Raw genomic sequence first — 15,723 nt, 5'->3', positions numbered from 1 at the left:
ATATCACTCTCTCCTAAACAATGTCAGCATGAGAGATGAAGAACTACATGGCTTGTCAGATTAGCCTGCTGGTCTATCTGAAAACATGCATGTGTTTTCAGGGATGGGACACACTGAAAGAAGGCTACAACATAAGTCTATGTCCTGCTGGCTGCAATGTGAGGTAAACTATTACAGCATCCTAGGAGCCCCATCATAAAGCCTGAGGGCAGCTGGCTGACCTAGAACACCACCAAATACAAGCCAAGTCTGCTGGTGCCAAACCTTAAGCCAAAATTCACTCACACAGTAAAATCAGCCTCCTGTTTTCATCCCTCTCTAAAGGACTGTTAGAGCTTAGACTTTCATGACTTCGGCTCTAGTGAGGTATGTTGCTTCCATTCACCTCCCGGGGTGCTTGGCTGTAAATTTGTGCCTTGCTTTCCATGTTGATTGGGTTCACCTGACTTACCCTCCCAGGATTTCATTCTCGCTGACATTGTAATAACTGCTGATCCCCACCCTTTTGGCTGAGACAATCCGGTGATCAAATGGTGCTGGTGGAGTAGGACTATCATCTACAAAAGACAAAACAGACAGATAGCATATGAGTGGTCACATGCAGTGCTTGTCTATCTCGTATTTTAGTCCCTCTTTTCCCCATGTAAGCTCATTTAAGAACTGAATACACCTACTCTAAGTTTTATAGATAGGTCTTTCTCTGTTATTTAAGAAGGGTTTTATTCCAGGAGCTCTGGCTCAGAAAACAGGGTGTTGTCGAGGAGCTACACTACTAAGACAAGGACTCCGTTATTAAGTTAGCATCTTCTGCACAACAGTAGCAAGAGGCAAAGTGAAGACCACTAGACTAAACCAATGTAGCCTCATGCCCACAAAGGGCCTCAGCAATTTTTTTTGAAGGAATTCAGCTTTTTCTCTCTTTTTTTTTCTTCTTTATTTTTTTCTTTTTTTTTTCCTCAGGGACTGTTAATAGGTAAGTATGTACTGTAACTCTCCAGTGGGGTAGGAAGAAAGACTGAGCTCTCCTCTAGGCCCAGCTAAAAGAGGCTATTTCCCAGATTTTGCTGTTCATAGTGAAGAATCCCCTTCTCTTACTGATTGACACAACTTGTCATTCTCCACAGTGTGGTCATCCCTTTTAAAGATCATATTTAGAGCTTGTGTACATGAGGGAATTTCACCCTGGCAGGCAGCACCTGGGATTTCCAGTATGGCTCAGGACCCGGTGTGGTAGGACACATGGTAACTGTCACATGCTGCTCTGAAGAATTGCTGTCCTTAAAAAAAGATGGCAGATAAAAGGTAAAGAAGGGCACAGAGAAGGGATGGGTTTCCAACATCACACCTCAGCAGCTCTGGAGTTTTGGCACAAATGCAGGTCTCTGGCATTATTGTCTGGACATCCACATGCTGGAGCATTCTGCTGTCCTGATCTTAAAATCCCTGCTGGAGACCAGCCCTGCATGCCTAATTTCTCTTTGGATTTTTTGCAGGGTGTTGCGACTTCAATTTCATACCCATGTTGTTTTCCATTTGATTGATACTCCCGAGAGTGACCTTTGGCTGACCAAGGTGACAAATACTTCTTCAACTGGTTGGGAGGGCTAGAGCCTCAGCATTTCAACATGAGCTTTCTGGTTTGGAATGCCGGCTCCCTTTTGTGTGTTGAGCAATTTTAAACCCATTCATTACTCCAGTGAAAATTATTAAAAACACAAACAAAAAAACCCAACCATGACAGCATGTAGCTGGCAGGAACACTTTGGTCATTAATGTAGCAGTAGATTGTCCTTATTCACAGTGAATGTCCATTTTTCCAGGACACCAGCTGTGTACCTAGATATTTTTTTTGACAGTGTTAATAACTTACATGGTCAGGAAGTTAGTTCATGGTCAAGGAATTGTGAAAAGCTGGAGCTTCTGGAAGTTTGCCACCTACTTGGGATTCTGCAGAGTTTGAATTGCACGTCCTTAAGTATGGGCCTTTACATGTTACTGAGACCCACAAAATGCCAAGAAATCCTCTACCTTAAAGGCAGAATTTGAGTCTAACACAAACTCCAAGGGCCCCAGCATGTAAGTGACAGGAGAAAGCTCAGCTCCCAAATGTTACCAAACTTTGGGCAAGGAAGTGTTCTTTTAAAAAGGCCAGAGTGCCTCTTTAAAACTATGCCTAAGTTTTAGCCTTCAGGATTTTCCCAGTGACAGGCCCTCTGTTCTTCTTTTCCTGCACACCAAAAAGGATTTCTCCCTATTCAAGAATGACCTCCCATTACAGACCAAGATGCTCCAAGAGAGACACTCTAACCTTAATATCATCCCTAACAATCTACCAGAGCTCAGGACAGGTTATGGAGTTTAAAGTTTTAGTACACTATCTCCTGTTTCCTGCTACAAGCGCCTAACACAAACATTTAATAAATGTTTCCCTTTCCCACTCTCCCCCCATTCCCAAAGCAAAGAAATTCATTGTGAGTCCTATGCATTCACAGGCATACAAATATATCTTCAAATCCTTCAGGCCATCCTCTCATGTGCCATTATTTCATATACAGAGATAGACACTGAAATTCTCAAGCTGGAGGTCTAATATTAGAAATCTCTGCTTCACCCCAGTAAGCACTGCTTCAGAGTTCAGCGCCCCAGCACCATGTATCTGACTGTTCAACATCATCAGTCAGGCTTCCACACAAAAATCTGTATTTCTTTATTTTATGGACTGCAGTTGTTCTCAGTTCAGATTGCAATGGTACAAATATGAGCAAGCTGGTTTTGCAGGCTACATCCAGAGCATTGCAGATTCTGTGTTAACATACGTTCTCAGCACTTCCACAGTTTTTGCCACACATGATAGAATTTCTCCCACCACTCTATACTTAGGAGTTTTAGTTCTGTTGTTAAAACAGGAGGGAAAGAGGATAGTATTAGTGGAGTAGTTGTGGCAGAAGCAAATTAGTTGTGACTAATTTCTGCCAGAATAGAAGCCTCTGAGATGGAAGCAAACAGAACTGTGTTGTTTCCCATCAGCTTAGGATGTGGCCCATGAACAACTGCTTCCCATCAGAACTACCATGCACACCTTTTCCCCCTACTAAGTACAATCATGAAATCCTTCTTTCCTACGGATGTCTGCCTCTGATCGTCACTGTAATATCAGTGGAATCAAGTGCTTTGCCTTTAGGAATACTTTCTGTAAGAGCTTCTTTTAGTTTTACATGTGTCATCAGCACTTTCTGCATCTATCCTGCTCTTTTTGTTGTCATCTTTGATTAGGCCTTCATCATTCACTTGATGCTTACTGCTACCACTATGCTCAAACTGGCAGGTCTGCTCAGTGACTGAATGATAATTTCCTGTACCTTTTTCGCAGCCTTTACACCTGCAAGGACAAAACATGGCATTAGAGTAGGGTACACTTAAAGCAGAGCAAATTTAGAAACATAGGTGAAAAATGTCTACACATATATTGCGTTCAAATAACATTAGGTTATTTTGCTTCATGAAGTAAAAGAAACTGTTTTAATATTCACTTTAAGAAATAAAAATGACACTTAAGTTAATTCATGACAGCAAAACGTTTCCCCATCACTGAAATCCTCACCTGAGTTCTTCTAAATTTAACATTTGGCTGTCAATCTCACCTTTAAAGCAATGGGAGAGCATTGGGATTTCACTCTGTTCATACAGAGCTTAAACTGGTTTACCCCTGAAGGGCTATATATCAATGCAGCAGAGAAAGAATTACACTAAACAAATTCATCAGTTTAATTGCCTGGGCAAAGTTTCACAGTTTTGTGTTATCGCTTAAGTTACCACATTTTGCAGTAACTTAATTCCCAATTGGTACATGGCCTAATCTAACCTTACTTTGCTCATAGGTTATATGATGCTGCAGTATATAAACATTACAATGGGAGAATTCTCCTCAAAGATGAAGAATAGCCTAACGTAATTCCCATGCTCCTAACCTATTTCCGAAGCAAACAACCAAAGCGCACTGCTAGTACTGTGTATGGTAGATTGTTTGCCCGTCTTTTTTAAGGGTATAATTTCAGCTTAGAGCTCAGATCAGAGACATAAACTCATTTTACACTTTTCTATTGGGCTGGATTTTCACCAATAATTATATTAACTAGCCACTTTGACTTGAAACTTGAACTACACATTTATCTAAATCATGGGTCTCTTAAGAATGTGCAGCCTGAGCTTCAGACCTTACCTTCCCTCTGGTGCCTCTTGATCATGGCTTTGTCCTGCCTCATCTTCATTTTGGGAAGGAGCTGGTGGTTCCTCAACTTCTTTTTCACTCTTATCAGCATTTCCCTCCCCTTCATTCTTCTCCTCTTGTCTTTCACCTCCAGACATGTAATGTTCCTCCTTCCTCTCCCCATCTCCTGGGGACTCACTCTCTATCTCTTGCCTAGTTATCCTTTGACAAGCATCATTAACAGCATCTTCTTGCTGCTTTTCTTTAGTGAAGGATTTCTGAACAGAGCTTCTCCTATATTTGTAACAGCTTTTGAAAGCCAAACTTTCTCCTTTCTCCTCTGGCCTTTCAGTATGAAATTTGGGAAGATCCACTTGAAGCAGAACAGAACTTTCCCTCTCGGCATTTTCCTTGTTGAGCTTATCAACTTCTTCCTGAGAGCAGGACTGGCTCTTCTGGATGGCCCCCTCTGTAAGTAAACAGATTACCAAGGAATCTGTCAGTAATTCTCTGATAGTCAGTAACAATATTAAAGTAGGGTTGCGCAGTTAGCATAACTTCTGTTGCATTTTGAACTAGGCACTTGCTTTCCTCTCCCACTTTCAAGGTCAGTGTAAATGTCTCCTAGGCAAGAGCAGACTACTTTAAAACAGGGATAACATGGGTCACAAACTCTTTCTTTCAGACACAGCACTGGAAAATGTTTTTCTCACTCAAATTTATCGTCAGCCAAGTCGAGGTTAATAAACTCCTCATGCAAAGCACTTTTTTGAGCAGTTTGCCATCATGCGCACAGGCATGTGAAAAGTAGGTTGATGTTGCTTGGATAATTCTCACTCAGGCTGATGAGCACACATGTAATCCAACCAACTTCACTGGAGCTGCTCAGGAGAGTAATGGCTATTTCTGTGCAGTTGTACCCTTAGGAAGTAGAAACTGATGAGAAAAAAAAAATTCTAACCTGTTGAATCTGGTGGCTTCTTCTCTTTTGTTCCTGTCTCATTCAAATGTGACTTTTCTTTGATGACCTGTGGAGAAGGCAATTGATGTATTAGTGTATACAGTGTTCATGTTGTATTGTCCCTCATGAAATTGCAGCCTGATTTTTTTTGGTCAAATCCAATTACTCTGTGTTCTAACTCACGCTTTTCCTATAAATGATGGTCCTTCTTTTAATCACTACCAAGCTGATCAGATTGGTACCTGTGTAAAGCAAGAGAAACGATCTCAGTTGTAATCAACATCAGTGTTGGCATAAACACAGCCCAGAAAAGATCAGGGTTGAGCCGCAGGGACTAAAAGAAAAAATGTCCAGAAATGAGCTGTTGTCCTGCAATAGCTTTTGCTGTTAAGAACTAGGTTAGTTTAACCAAAGCTAGGAATATTTAATATTCTAGTAAAATGTTCAGTAACAGTCTTACTGACAGATTTCAAAAAGTTTTTTGCTGTTAATCAACATCTGGTAACAGCATTTTTAATGATCAAATAATTTATTACAGGCTGACCAAAACAGTTACCAGCAATTGGAGCGTATAGACCATAATGTCAGCTTTGTAGCTTTCTCTTATCTACATTTTACAATGTTACAGTGACATCTAGAGGTGCTTTATACCAGGCCAGCTCCTCATAAAAACTCTGCTATTAGTTATCTTTATGGCTATTTACTCATATTCCTACGACATTTGCTCAGTGTGTTTTTTTATTGGCCACTCCTAGACTTGTAGTAGGATGGTGACACAGTAAACCATGGTGTCTGCTGTTGCTCAGTGCTCCTTTTCCACTTGGCTTGTTCCTCACAGTACTATGAAAATGGCACTATCATTAATAGTAATAGACACATAGGGTGTGAAAAACACAGGTACCTCCAAATATTTGCCAGAGAGACTACTTTTCGTCTTTGAGCTACCAGCTGAAGCAGTGTAATACATATTTCAACAAAATATACAGGGCCAGGCACTTAAAATTAAGTGTCTTAATCATGCAAGCAGTCCCACGGCTTATTCATATTGTACACTGGGCATGAATCAGTCCTATTACTAAACATTTGTTCTGGTAAGCCCTCTGCATTTTTTATGCTTTTTTTTGTTGTTTTAATTTCATCGGGCTATATAGAAAATAGGCATGAAATTAAAGCAACGTGTATCTGCTACAAACACAGTTCAAGGGAAAGGAAACTCCGTGAGAAGGAAAAACAGTTGAGAAAAACTGGATGAAACTGCATGAGAGGATTTCAGCAGGACTTGTTCAGAAAATCTGGATCTGTAAGGGACAAAGAAACTGTAATATGAGCATAAGAACTGAGACTGACAACTATTTCGGATGCAGTTGGTCCCAGGGAGTTGCAAGCCGCAAAATGAAAAAGGCCTAGATACAACTAGGTAATTACCCTTGAAATATAAATTGGAGCCTTGTTCACATGGAACTTGAATATAAATGTAATGATTCCAGATGGATCACAGGGAATCAAGCAATGCTCATTCTGTTTTTTTAATGGTGAAAAGCACTAAAAGAAGTAGGGAAAAGCCTCACACTTATTCATTCTGCAATGTGACCGCAATTAGTAATGCACTCAGATTCCTGTAAGTATGTCAACTTCACCGTACCACTGAGGACATCAGCTACGATCAAATACAGTCAGCTGCACAAATAACCAGAGAAACGGCCTCCCAACTCTTTGATGCATGGGGCCAGATTTCACTTCTGCATTCAGAATTAATTGCAGGCACACAGCGCTTCCTACTAAATATTGCTGTAGTTTGCAGGTGTGAAATACAGAAGCCAGCTTTTGAAAATCCGTCCAGTGGAAGGAACACTGGACGATGTCGAATACCTGAAACTGCCAGGGCGTTACATAAATTACTACAGTGTTTATTCAAGCATCATTTCTGATCTCTTACATTTTAACAGCAGATGAGGAGCTCATACTAATTTAAATGAGAAAAAGAAAAAGAATATAAATGAAAAATTTACTGGTATCCTTCAGAATCAATAAATGTAGCTATTTGCAATAAATATAGGGTCAATAGTGCACTAGAATAAGAAATACAAATATAAGGACTAGATATTGGACTATTTGTAGACACATGAGTAGAGTAGTCTATATATGAGCATCCCAGTTTTTTCCATGTTCTGCTATTCACAGCAACATGTAACTTCAGCTTGTCAAATCTCGACCTGGCAATAAAACCATGAACTTTTGCTCATTATTTCTTCCCTGTAAAGGGTGGGGTTGTGCCAGGTTCTCTGGAGCTGACAGGAGTCAACACATCCCTGCCAGCCCAGCCACGGGAAGTACAAAGACCTCCTTGTAGTTTGTCAAGGGAATGCGCCCCTGTGATGTCCGACCCCAGGCAGCTGGGCCAGCCACGCTGAGAGCCCACAGGTCCTGAGCACCCAAGGCCATCGCACTCTTCTGAAAATCTCATCCAAAAGATGTGGTGGTTTGTTAATGACATCCATCCCATCTGACTACTATCCATAACACTCCTCTTTCTTCAGTCTGTTAGTAGTGCTTCCTCAAGGGTCTTTTTAACTTAATCCCTAATGGGATTTTATTTATTTATGCATTATTCTTCCTGAACTTTGATGACAAGTGACTTTTTCCAGTCTGTAATTTCTAAAATTATAGGAATCAATATTTCTTAGTGGAAATTATGCCTCCACCTTATTTTTTCCCCTTTCTTTAATGACTTGAATATGCACAATGGGTTTAATAGCACCGCACACATTTTCCCTATTCATACAAATCAAAAACTTTCAATGAAGTTTTCATTTTAATTCCACAAAAGGTTAAATATGAAAGATTGCATTGCAACCCTACAAAATACACCAAAGCAAAAAGGTGTCTGTATCTACACAAGTTGGTATTGTGTCTTCAAAAATACATTTTCCAGACTTAAACATATCCTTTCATACAGAGTATTGCTAGACCCTAAGTAATATGGACAGAATAAAAGCACACATGATGATAACAGAATAATGTGAGACACTCCAGAGGCTGAAACTTTAGTATAGACCAATGGAAAAAAAACACTTTCAGAAATTATTTAAATTGACTTTAGAAATCTGCAGAAATTAAGCAATAAGCAATTATATATATAAATATATTGTAACAGAAATTTCAAATGCAGCAAGAAATTAATGTTTTTTATAGACATCTGACTCCTTTTTAATGAGCTGCACTTAGTTAAATTCCTTCTTTATACTGTAGCAGTCTTACCCTTGGAATGTTTTCCTAGCTAACTTTCAAATTTTTTTTATTCACCTCATAAAGGTCTTTGATTTTTTTTTTCCCTACTGCAAAAATTTTTGTAACAAATGGCCTCACAAAGCAGCCCCAATCTTTTAGGTAGAGGTCCTTTATCACCCCATCACATTTCATGTGATGTCAAGACATGATTCTCAACTTCAATCAGCCGATGCTGAGACACAAAATTTTGCATCTGCCTAAACCACATTTCTTACTTGGTGTCTCTTTCTCATGTTCTTAAGGTACTTTGCAGAGCTTTATTATGTCAAGATATCGTGGTTTTGTGTAAGACCTGATCACCATCATTTATCAACATGATTAAGTTACTTGAGCTTTGCGATGAATTCACTTCACTAAGAGCCAGAAATCAGCCATGGGCTTTGCCACCTGAGCACGGTACTGTGGATGGTCCCAGTATCTCCACATCAGTACACAGGAGAGTGCACACATATGACAGAGACCTTGGGGCAACAGCATGCGTGGTGATGCCTCCTGTGCTATCCCCCAAAGCTGGAATCCATCCCCTCCTTCCCTTTTGTGTTCCTCTTCAATACACATCCTTTTTTTCCCCCAGCAATGTAAAATATTCAGTGAGTGTATTTCTGATACAAACTTATAAATGATACAAAACGTACACATGGGAATCCTGCTTTTACTGGCAGGCGGTACATCTGCTTCCGAGTCATTATTTTTTGCTACACTACACAAACTGCTGGCACCTTCAGGCAAAGATTTTTACTCTACTGTGATCTTTATAGAGCTCCTTGAACTAGATAAAGAAATTATTCTTCTGTATAAACCAAACTCAAGTCACAAGTGTCTTTTAATCACACACAAAAATAACCTCTGAGCCATGACAATCTGATTCCCCCAATAGGAAATACAAGAGGATTTCCATGTCACCTGCTGCCTTGAAAATACATTGGTAATGAGGTAACAATCTCTGCATGAAGACACATACTAAATACTGAAAAAACCCTTGGAATAACACCATCCTAGGTGAGAAGCTGAAGATCAGTGAAGCCAAAGCCTTGTTCATTCCCCACTTCAGTTTGCTAACTTCCCACCCGCTGTACTGGAGAAGCAGTGGCTGTCCTGTTTCAAATGGATGCTTCCTCCTGCCAGGCCATTCTTCTCAAAACAGGGAATCTTACACTGATGAGTAGAAAAGGCTTTCATGCAACCAGGCTCCTGACGGAGCCCATGGCCTTGAGCGTGCCATCTGCTACAGTGAAGACACAGCATATTGCACTACCAGTAACAGGTTGCTTTTAAACATCTTTACTTTTGCCTTGATTTCTAGTCACTTTAACAGAGTCAGCATCAGGCCTAAGAAGAGCTTTGGAGGTAGATTTTTTAACTCCAATTCATTGGTATAATTTTAATGTCTCTGGAATACACAGAGGCCTGTAATAATGACCAGCAAGTCTGAGGCTACCAATCCACCTCCTAAGACCAGAGCATTCAGCATTACCTGGCTTTGACACACATCCTTTCACTGCATCTGGGAAATCAAATCAACCTGTTACTATCACTTTTGGGTTTCTCACCTGAACAAATCAGGGGCAACATCAGGCAAGCACAATCACTGGAGACTCTGGCTGCTTGTCTTACCAACATATTGGAAAGCCTCGCATCTACCCCTTCTCTATACGGCTCAATGTCCTCTTACGTGTGGTGGTCGACAGGGTCCCATGCGATTCACAGGGGCACGTGTGCCTCATATGCATCTGTGCCATAACCCCAAAATTTTCTAGGTGCTATTCTCCACATTTTCCCTACTACCATTAAATGGCTCATCCTTTAAAGTGGGCTCCGCTATCGTCACAGTGTGAGAAAGGAAGAAAAAAAATCCAGCCTGAAAGCCAAATCAGTGGCAGATCTTTTTAACTGCAGGAATAAACCACCCATCTGTCAAACTACTCAGGCAATTCTTTGCTACAATATCAGTTAAGTAGCCTCATTGCTAAGAGAGTATTCCTCAGCTTTACTAGCTTATCTGAGCTAAGCATGCAATGATATGAATGGCAAGTATCTTCAGACTTCTTGAACTGCCCTTCCTAAGCTGCTTTTGGGAAATCACACTGTTGGGAGACTTCCAAAGGGTTATGAACTTCAGAAATCACCCCCTACAGCTTTGATGACTCACTTTGAATTGGAGTCCAGAAATGCAGGTTTCCTAATAATGCACTTCATTTAACAAGAAGGGGGGTTGGGTGGAAGAGAAAGACTTGGGACCTCTTTATTGCCCCTTTATAGACAGACCTTCTCCTGTGGCAATTCACCATGCAGGCAGCACCCAGCGAATGGAATGTGGTGGGATACCTCCCAGGCTCTGCTGGGGCTGCTGCCCAGCCAGTCATCACTGCTCCTCCTCACTGGTGCACATGTGCACAAAACCCAGGGTGCTGCCAAGATGGCACCAAATTAATTGCGTTCCAGAGCAGCTACCCTTGTCATGAAAAGCCAGTATGGTGGAGACCCTGCATTTAGTTGCAATGGCACTCTCTTACCAGAGGAGGCATTCAAACATGGTACCCTTACTACTGGCAGATGTATCTGACTCCTGATAGGGGCTGAGAGGAGTCCTCACCTGAAAACTGACTAAATGGCTAGGATATCTGATGACAAAAGGTGGGTTTTAGATGACTGCAGTGGGTGAAGACCTCTTGCCTGAGCAAATTCCTCCTACCACTGTCTCACCTCTTTGAGGAACCTTCTGCTTTTACAGGACTGTTGTCTGATGACCTGCTTTGTCTTGCTCTCCTGCACTTACCAGTTATCTCTTCACCTTCATCATGAGGTCTCCCTAGTTTTGTAAAGGAAATTCTAATTTCCTAAAACGGTCACTTGTAACACACAGGTGTTAATGTCATGCCCATAAGCCATCCGAGGTGGCATGCAGGTATTTGGAAATCAGCTGTTCCTGCTTTGATTCCACACATTCCTCCAAGTTGCAGAGACAGCAAAACCACAACAACAGTGCTCAGGGCAGGATCCTACCCAGGGAACATTGTAGAGCAGACAGCAAGTTCCAAGGCTAAATGAAAGCAAAATTAAACAGCATTCTGAGTTGGAAGGGCATGAAAAACCTCCTATGGCTGTCAGTAAGGGAAAGAACGGGGCAAAACAAGACGAAAAGGTCATCTGGAGAAAACATACCAGTGTTAGAGATAGAGAAAGTCAAAGAGATAATTATAACTCTACTATATTATAGCTCACTCAAAACCTGGAATACCTCTACCAAGAACATATTGAGGTAAAGGCATCAGTCCTGAAGGAAGGAAGAGCATTACCGAGTGTAACAGCAGCTGAAGACGCTGACTGACTGCATTGCCCAAGCAGTGGACAACCCATCTGCTGAGATTCTATAGAAAGCCTCTACCCTCAAAACCACGGAGGACGGCAGAAACTCTTGCAGACAGATGAAAAAAAGAAAATGAAACAATTCCTGCCTATTTGGCTGGAATATGAAAAATACACAGAACACGGCCAATCTGGAGAGAATTTAAATAATGCATAAGGGACCCATTAGTATTTGTAGTCAAAATGAAGGAATCAGAACAGTTATAGACTGAGGCTGACTGGATCTTAAAACACACGTGGCAAACAGCAGTTTCATTGCAGACTCCTATTAAAGCAGCCAGTGAGTTGCAATTGCAGTGTGATACCTGCACGGGAGGGACAGAGGGTTCAAACAGAAAACAGTTCCCACTGCTTGGGTGTTTTTAGTGTGGGAAACAGCCTCAAACGGCTAATAGTTATTAGTCCTATGGCAAAGCCTGTAGAAATGGCAGGAGTCTGAAGTTACAGCAACCTGCAGGCAACTGCAGAAAGTTCAATACCACTTTTTGATGGCAACTAAAGGGACTTTCTGACTCTCCAGGTGAGTATTTGCAGGTTAATAGTAAAAAATCTCTAAATTGTTTAATTTGGAGGAAATAGGTGAAGTATTATTTTACCCTCTTTCTTTATAAGTGGAAGAAATAGGACTGAAAATGGAGTTACAGAGTCATTTCGCAACAGGATTAACACGGACTACTTAGAAAGGTGAATTTGAGGAAAACCTCAAGACTTTTAAAGACACTTACTCTAGAACTGTTGATTTCCCTGGGTGGTAGTAGTAAGAAAATGACTTAAAACGACAAGTAATACATGCTACTCCTCTCAGCCATGTGGTGATAGGGTCACGCTGCACTCGCTGGAAAATGGCTGGGAGACATTTGGCAGCACTGACAAAGCATGAAGTGTCTGCAGGCTACACAATATTATAAGTCCAACCCAAAACAGAAATAAACTAACCTCCTGTACGAGGCAGTAGAGGTATTTCAGGATGGCAGTAAAAGGCAGGAAAGCAGAAATTTTGCTTCAGAGGAGAGCGATCCCTAGATTTTGCAAGAGCACAAAAAGTCCCTGTGGAGCCTGTGGTCTGGAAACTGTTCCAGCTGCTGCTGAAGCCAGAAAAGAGATTATACACCCCAGCTGCTTATCACCCCTTCTTTACCTCTCTCCCATTCTCCTTCTTCCCTCCCAGTTGTTCTGCCTTTTCCACTGCTCTCTACTTAATCCAGTTCTGTGAAACAAGCCAGTTAGGAAAAATTAAAAAACAATCCTATAATTAATAAAGCAAAGAGCAGCACCTCTCTAGAGAGGGAACGATGGGAAAGCAGGTGATTAAGCAGTAGGTAAACACAATCCACTGCCTTATCCAGATGTATCCATGGCCACCTATTGCATCACCGACCAGTAATTAAGAATGATTGGATTATTTTGCAGAACGAGGCTGGGGACAGCCAAGTATTTGTCAGACAGCTCAGCCATTAGAACTAAGAGGTGGCATTTGCTCGTAGCTGGGGCAGGGTGGATGACAATAGGCACATCATCCAAAACATATGACCACCTCCAGCAGTGCAGAGAAGCAGGTACTGTTCTTCCGAATTAACTGTACGGAATGGATCACCTTGCTCACGGTGCTAAGGAAACAGAATAGGACTGTGTATGTCTGAAGTGACTGAAGCGTTGTTCAGTGTTGCCATATGGAGTTCACCTAGGATAAAAGAGGTGTTGGTCTTACTGCCTGGTGGCCTCCACTTCTGCAGAGTCAGCATTGTTCAAAATTGTTGTCAGGTGGGGACTAGAGATAGTGATAAGGATTGTGTTAACAGAAGCAAGGACTGATTTCTGCATGCTCAGGTCGGTTTGTTCATTGCTATGCTACCAGGTATCAGTGGCACATTTCAGGTGTAAAACTCTGCAAGGGTGAGATCCCCTATTTCTGTATTCCATCACTTTTCTTTTTGCTTCTGTCAGAACAGTTTAAAACCTCATTTGTAAATTCAGTTTGAATACATGGCAGGCAGAGGCACAAGCAACCAACTTCATAGTGTCTCATGGACCAGTCTCTTCACTAACTTGCTCAGAGATGCTGTTTCTGCCCCCTCACACAGAGGAGAGTCTGTTTGCTCTGAACGCCTGTAAATAGTGGCTCCTACTAAGCTGACAGCCAAGCTCAGCAGTCTCTGCTGAAGGATATCATACCACGTTCCATTATTCTTAATGCAGGGCTGAATTCAAGTCTGTTTTTACTTAAACCCAAGATGACTAAGTGTTTACTAAAGCCAGCTGTTGTTCACTGGATAGCTTGATAATTTTATGATGGTCCTTTACCAATAAATCAAATGCACACAGAGGAAGGTAATGACAAGCTAACATATGTATGCTATCTCATAAAACAAACAAAATATTAACAACGTAGTAATACCACCAGCATGATTCCAGACGTGCTCGTGCCGCCTTTCCTAAGCCCTCATGCTAGACAAGCTCCTGCCAAGTCCACTCAACATCACTGAGAGTGGTTTTTGCCTAAACAAAAATGAATCAGTGAGGGGATTACAAATGGAGCTGCTGTTGGAAAAAGACAGAGACTCTGCTCGCCCACCTCCTCTTTGGGTCCTTGTCAGTAGACTGCCTCTGTTTCCATCATGTTCAAGCTCCCAACCTTCCACTTCCAGGCCCTTTGTAGCTCTGAACTCTCCACTGGGCACCTGCATCTCTGCTCCTCTCTGACCTGCCTCTTCCACTACACCCACTGGCTCCCACAAACTCACCAGCAAAGGCCGCACAGTCCCCTCCTTTCTCTTACCCTGCATTTCTAGCGCAGAAAGCCTCGCACCTACTTGGGCCTCCAGGATCTGCCAGTTCATTAACATCCCAGGCCTGGTTCAGTTTATATTGATAAATAGTTTAGATGAATATGCAATTTCACCGAGATAGGTAGAGCTCTACCACAAACTGCAGTGATCGCAGCATTACAGAGATGAGCTGTGGGTCTCATTACGATGAGGCTTTTACAACAGGTGTTTTCATTGGTGTTTTGAAAAGTAAAAGAAGCCCTAAACTCAGATGCTCAAAATAAGTAATCTTTTCTCATCAAAGTAATGGTATGAAACAAGAAAACTTCTCTTTTGTTGAAAATCCTTTATTGAAACCAGTCCAACCTGATGTTCAAAAAGGGCCTGTAAAAACCACTTCTGTTGTTGGTCTCCTTTGGCAGGGCAGCAACCTTTCCCTTCAGTTAATGATGCTCTGGAAACAAGGCTGCACATTTTGTATCCTTACATAGTGGCAGTTCAGCCAGTTCAGCTGACAGAGCTTTACAAGATGCCCCCCTCTGCTGCTACTCAGCACTTACCGCTATTTTTATAGTTTCCTACGATGGCTCAAATGCTTCTTGTTTACCTGAAAAGTGGGGCTGCCTGAGTAAACAAGCTGAAAAGCACCCAGTTTGCTGACCGGACCAATCTGAGTAACATTGGGTGCTTCCTTTTTCAAGGAATGCCATTTCCAATAATAGCTTCACCTTAGGTTTTTCCTGCTCAAAAACTTTAGAAAAACAAACTCAAGAATTATTCTTTAAATGAATCAAAGGCTAAAGCTTGTATGTGACTTCTTTGGAGAGGAAAAAAAAAAAAGTTAAGCAAAGCAGAAAACAATATGAAAGGCAACCTTTTTGGTTCACTGTACGTTTAATTAAATATCAGAAGAAATTTTTTAATTTTTTAATGCTACTGGGCTTCTTTACCAAACAAAGAATAGGCAAACTACCTTACAAGAGCTATTATAGTCAATGGAGCCTTTCAAGAGATTTTTGTGGTCTTTTAATCTGACCTGTAAAGAACACAATGAAACTCCCATTACAGTGACACAGGCATTTTTTCCCCTGAGGAAGTTTACACAAGCCACAGCTCCAGTTACAGTAACCCTACCT

The 15,723-nt window shown here is 41.4% G+C and overlaps 1 protein-coding gene across 1 annotated transcript in view; it reads right to left on the bottom strand.

The window, feature by feature from the left end:
• Positions 1–15,723, bottom strand: part of MYLK4 (myosin light chain kinase family member 4) — a 73,617-nt gene that overhangs the window by 16,453 nt on the left and 41,441 nt on the right. The window contains exons 5-8 of the mRNA XM_069808805.1: positions 5,169–5,235; positions 4,220–4,676; positions 3,360–3,379; positions 452–557 (exon numbers count right to left, since the gene is read on the bottom strand). Of these exons, the coding sequence (XP_069664906.1) occupies positions 452–557; positions 3,360–3,379; positions 4,220–4,676; positions 5,169–5,235 (650 nt within the window). The remainder of the gene's footprint in view (positions 1–451; positions 558–3,359; positions 3,380–4,219; positions 4,677–5,168; positions 5,236–15,723) is intronic.

This window comes from Haliaeetus albicilla, chromosome 21 (genome assembly GCF_947461875.1).
Source record: "Haliaeetus albicilla chromosome 21, bHalAlb1.1, whole genome shotgun sequence".
Classification (NCBI taxonomy): Eukaryota; Metazoa; Chordata; class Aves; order Accipitriformes; family Accipitridae; genus Haliaeetus; species Haliaeetus albicilla.
Note: the sequence above shows the minus strand (reverse complement) of the source record. Positions and strands in the feature narration are given on the sequence as shown.